This window comes from Terrapene carolina, unplaced genomic scaffold (assembly GCF_002925995.2).
Source record: "Terrapene carolina triunguis isolate 2854851 unplaced genomic scaffold, T_m_triunguis-2.0 Scaffold210, whole genome shotgun sequence".
NCBI classification, from domain to species: Eukaryota; Metazoa; Chordata; order Testudines; family Emydidae; genus Terrapene; species Terrapene triunguis.
This window is the reverse complement of record NW_020664561.1, coordinates 40827323-40832720: the sequence shown is the minus strand read 5'-3', so window position 1 is coordinate 40832720 and position 5398 is coordinate 40827323. Positions and strand designations below refer to the sequence as shown.

General features: G+C 39.6%; 1 protein-coding gene across 3 annotated transcripts in view; it reads left to right on the top strand.

Annotated features, from left to right (window-relative positions):
* The window catches only part of SAMD13 (sterile alpha motif domain containing 13), a 24370-nt gene extending 19422 nt beyond the window's left edge, over positions 1-4948 (top strand). For 2 of the 3 annotated variants that reach the window (XM_026655564.1, XM_026655565.1), the window contains exon 4: positions 4725-4948. In XM_026655564.1, the coding sequence (XP_026511349.1) occupies positions 4725-4868 (144 nt within the window). In that variant the 3' untranslated portion in view covers positions 4869-4948. Of the gene's footprint in view, positions 1-2165; positions 3068-4724 lie in introns of those variants that run through there. The other variant, XM_024223071.2, reaches the window with a different exon arrangement.
* The last annotated feature ends 450 nt before the right edge of the window (positions 4949-5398 follow it).

Below are 5398 nucleotides of genomic sequence, written 5' to 3'. Positions count from 1 at the left end.
AAAAAAAAAAAAAAAAAAAAAAAAAAAAAAAAAAAAAAAAAAAGTGGCCTTCAAAAAGGAATAAAATTAGCTTCTTGCTATTGAATTAATCTAACTGACCTTAAAGCCTGAGAAATGAAGTCCCAGCTGATGATGATTTATCAGTGCAGCCTGGGGACTAAATTTAGTTTCATTCTTGTGGAATAAACCCTTGTTTTGGGTAATTCTCTGGAAGGGCTCGAGGAGCCTCTTTCTACAGCTGCTGCTAACTGTTCAGCATATTTTACATTTAAAGATGAGTAATCGGACAGACAAGATTTGACTGAGTCTGTTACTTCTCTAACACCATCAAGAACATCACCTGTGACTCCTTTCCACCACCCCACGAAGGGTGGATTTATGATTAAGAAAGAGACAGTCTGAGGAGTCAGGGGCTCTGGCTTTTCTTCCTCTGACAGACGTGCCTGGGTGAGTTCAGTCAAGAATCTTACTCTCTGTGTGCCTCCGTTGCCTTGTAACAGTAATGCAGCAAGAACAATTGCCAACTTTCCTGCACTCTTGTGAGGCTGACTCTCAAGAATATCTGCAGAGCTTCTGAGATCACCTGATGGAAGGCAGTATAGAAGTGCTAAGTGCTGTTTTTATTATGATGAAGGTAGGACAGCTGCTGTGGTTTTGGGAGGAAAGCTGCTAGTTCAGGTTCCATTTATCTCTGTGTGTTTCTGTTAATTGTTGGATCTCTAAGGGTCCTCAGATCTTTATCATCAGGAACCCAGCTATGGCAACAGAGAGGGATCCCTAGCTGTGCTGGCATTGGCTGCTGCCCCCAGCTATCCTCTGTGAAATTGCACCAGGAGTTAATGCTATTCAGGACTTTCCATCCTACTTATGTACTCGCCTGAGGGCAAGAATGGGCAGGCATGCATATAATGTGGCTCTCTCCCCACACCCCTATCCCCACACACTTGCAGGGGGAAAGTGACTGTGTGTGTGGAGGGAAGCGTCCCACATAACCCCTTGCCTTACCTTTGCCATGGAAAATTGTTCTCCACTGTACTGCTTCCATTAAGTAGAGGGAACACCTGGGCCATTCTTTTGTATAGTGGTTGGCTACAACATATGTATTAGGGAATTGTTGGAAAATGTGATTGCTTGCTTTGTTCTTGAATCCCACCTTTTGCATAATAGTAACTGAGTCCACACTTTTTTGTAAGGGATGTATAATACATCTCTGAATACTTGCCCATAAAATACACTGATAAATGGCTCCAAGCTGCTTTAACACCTGAACATGTCTTACAGATGAGGAAAAAGATCTGAGGAAGATCTCTGTGAAGCTCAAAAGCCTATCTCTTCTACCAACAGAAGTTGGTCCAATAAAAGATATTACCTCACCCCCCTTGTCTCTCTCAGATGAGGAAAAAGACATTTTTTTAAAAACTGTATATTGTGAATACTAGTGTAAATGGTTAATTATAAGGTGATTATACTTCTGCTGGTATTATTAAATCTTAATATCTCTCTCATTTCAGTGGATGTAAGTTGATTTTAGTGGAAGAAATTACTATAAAAAAGTGAAAATAGCAAATTAGCAGGGAACGGGTTGCTGTAACTGTGAGAGAGTTGAGGATAGAGGGGAATTAGAGAAGCAGGAAGATGCAAAATACTGAGACAGAAAATATGAGCCATAAACATTCTGAACAATTGGCTCAAAGAGCAAGACACTAAAATAGACTGCAACACATTGCAAGGCTGAATTCGAAGAGCTTTGCTAGTATGCCTGCATTGCTTCAGCAGATGAAAACACAAGTCCTGACAATGCAGCTGGTGTGTGTGGGTGACTTGATGCATGTAACCCTTTGCCACATGTTTCGACTTTGTATATTTAACAGAGAAAGCAAAACTTTCAGTGCCAGCTACCAAAAACAATAATAATATTCATGTCTGTCATGTAGCCAGAGGGTTATATTTCAATAATGCTAAATTCGACTCTTCATAACCACTGTCACAGCACCTTAAGCAATGAGATTGCAGTATGCAAATGAACTAAAGTCCTCAGCATGATTATTAGCTGACTTACCTCTGATGTCACAATCCCCACTCCAACAAAGGCCTCTTCATAGCTATCCTGAAAGCAGACTGTTGGTTGGAAAATAGCTAGTTTTCCATGTCTCTCTCTAACGAAGATACCTTAACAAAAACATGGAGGAGCACAGAGAGACATTTTGTAAATCACTTTAATATAAACATGTTTTCCTTTTAAAAAATTTCTGATATTACTCAACCATATTAAACTTGAGGGACAGAGAGAGTGCCGAGAGGAATTAGCGTTTCACTGGATTGCCAATGGTTGCTGAGGACAGAGACTGAATTTTGCTGCTGAGAACATCTTGACAAGATGGTGAATTATTATGACATTCTAGGTATTCAAAGAAATGCCTCTGCAGATGACATTAAAAAGGCATACCGAAAACTGGCATTGAAGGTGCACCCTGATAAAAACCCAGAGAACAGAGAGGCAGCAGAGAGGAAATTCATACAAGTCTCTAAGGCATATGAGGTTTTATCTGATGCCAAAAAACGGGATGTCTATGACATGTCTAGTGAAGGAGGTATAAGTGGAAAAGACAGAAGAGGTAGAGATGAAGGTGGAGGGAAAGGTAGAGAGACAGGCAGGGGTGGGAGTCACTTTGATACTGAATTCCCATTCAGTAGCCCCCACACAGATGTGTTGAGAGGAATGGACTCCTTTACAGTGAAACTCTGGGATGATCTACTTGATGGGATTTCTGGCATTCGGCGAGGACTCCATGGAAGAAGAAGCAGACGTGGTGAAGGATACTCTGTCTCTATTGCTGGAGTGTCTCCTATTTCAGGGACTGAATTTACTTCATTTGGTTCCCAACGAGTTGGGGGCTGCTCTTCATCCTCCATCACGTCACTGAACAACAGAGGGAAAGGCAACTTCAAATCAGTCATAACGACCAGCAAAATAGTTAATGGCATCAAAATCACTACCAAGAGAATTGTGATGAATGGAGAAGAAAGAGTAGACACCATTATTGACCATTAAAATTCTCAACAATTGGTAAGAGGCAGCTACTATACTTGGATAATGCGATATTGAAAACACACATTTATCAGAAATATTAAATTATGATGAGCTTCATTTGAGGGATTAACCAGAGTAATGAGACTGTGGGGGAAGTTTCAACCAAAATCTACTTTTCATTTGCTGCAGCCTAATTGAAAATATTTATAAACAGTTCTTCCAAAGTTATTGTGTGTGAGTGCCATAGACTTGTCAGTTAATTCTTGGGCTATCATTAATGCATATACTTTGTCTATAAAATTGTTGTGAATTCTCTGTGGACTTTGCATTTATTAATAGTTATCCAAAGTGAAGAATGATCAGAGTTCAGGCCAATCAATACTTACACTAGCATGAATCTTATGTTTTTCCTTTTGTTTGAATTGTGAACCCAATGGCTAATATGCTCTGAAGTTAACATTCTCAGGACAAACTGTGTTCATTTCAATTAGTAAGGAAAAATGTGTAGTACTGGAAGATGTAAATACAAAATAACATTGCATTTCTGGTGGGTCGTTTTCTGTATAGGCAAATAGCAATGAGTATAGGGAGTGAACTGGGTCTAAGTTATTTGCTAACAAGTTCTAAATCACTAAATGCTGTTGTTTTTGTGGAAAAAAGAACATAAAACAGTGTAGGCAAACTGTGTAAAGCTATAAACTTCTCTGGGACTTGCTGACCTCAGAAAGCACTCCAGCTACACCATGTGATGCCAGAAAGGTATTGCTCTTGACACTTCTTTGATGCATGTATAGAGCCTTGTAGGTGTAGCTTGCGTTCTGTGGATTGTGCCACACAGTATCATTGCAGTCAGGGCTTAATTTGTAATGAAAGAGGTGCCAGGGCTCCAGCAATTTATTTACATTCATAACTGATGCAGCAAGCCCAGAGGTGCTGGCGCTCAGCCCTGGCAAGCCTTGGCACAAATTAAGCACTGCCTGCAGTATTGTGAGGGGAAGGATGGTCTTGTGATGAAAGCACAGCACTGGGACTCGAGGGGTGTGGATTCTGTTCCTGGCTCTGTGACCTTAGAGAAGTCACTTAGAGGCAAATTTTTAAAAGTGGCCTCAGATTTTGGGGTGGGATTTTCAAAAGCGCCACAGTGACATACACTCTAAATAGACAGGGCAGACAAAGCAAGGGAGAAAGGAAATATTATTACCTTCTTTTAAAAGGCAGGGAACTGCGGCACAGAGAGATCAAGTGACTTGCCAAAGGTCATACAAAACAGTCTATGGTAGAGCTGAGACTTGAACTCAGATCTTCTGCACCACAGGTCACTGCATTAGCCACAAGACCACCCTTCCTGCTGTACCTAATAATTAAAATATTTACCAGCATCTGTGAATTCGAAACAAATAACTGGGAAAAATTTCAAATGCGGATGCTTCTAGCTAGACACCTGAATAAATAGCGTGATTTCTAGAGGTGCTGAAGTCAATAGATGCTGCAGGGGGTGAGCACTTTTGAAAATCGGCCCATCAGCAGATGTGATCATTTGTTTACAGATGTTTCCAGTTTATGAAAAAATAGAGCATAGTATTTCTGTTATTCATGAATGATCCTCTTTAGTATACTCTTGTCTGTTGAGAATAGTTTTGTAATCTTTTAGATGTGTACGTTACCCTTAATTACTCGTTAATTCTTTTTCTAGGAAATTGACGGCAAATCATTGCTACTGATGACAAGAAATGATGTATTGACTGGACTTGCGTTAAAACTGGGGCCAGCTCTGAAAATCTATGAATATCACGTAAAGCCTCTACAGACACAACATCTAAAGAACAATTCTTTATAGCAAATGGTCTAATTGGGGTCCTGTTGTGCCTCCAATAACAATAAATAAGCAATTTGGTTTCATGTGATGGAACTTTGTAAAGAGAGAATATTAAGAATTTAAACCAAATGGAAATGATATATATCCTATTGGATAGATTTGGCAATATACTGTACTATGACTGAACTGAGGGATGGTGTGGATTTTCACATGGTACATAATGATTTTCTCTTCCAGCTCCCTAAACAGAATACATTGAGATGATTAAGTCAGATTCTGAACAAAAAGTGAAGAAAGGGAGTTCTTCATTTCTAAGCCAAACAAGAGGTTAATTTTCAAGAATTACTTAAAGTACTCTTAAAAGTTTACATATATTTGGGGAGAGGAAGCAAAAGTAGATTCTGATTTATGTCAAATATCTACTGAAGTTACTGCTCCTTGTAACTTGTGCGACTGGATTGGGATTTGCCAACTCACCCCTTTTTGCAAAGGGTCCTATTTTTGACCTTATTAAGGTTTATTTGTGGTATATTGCAATGTTTAAAGCTGTA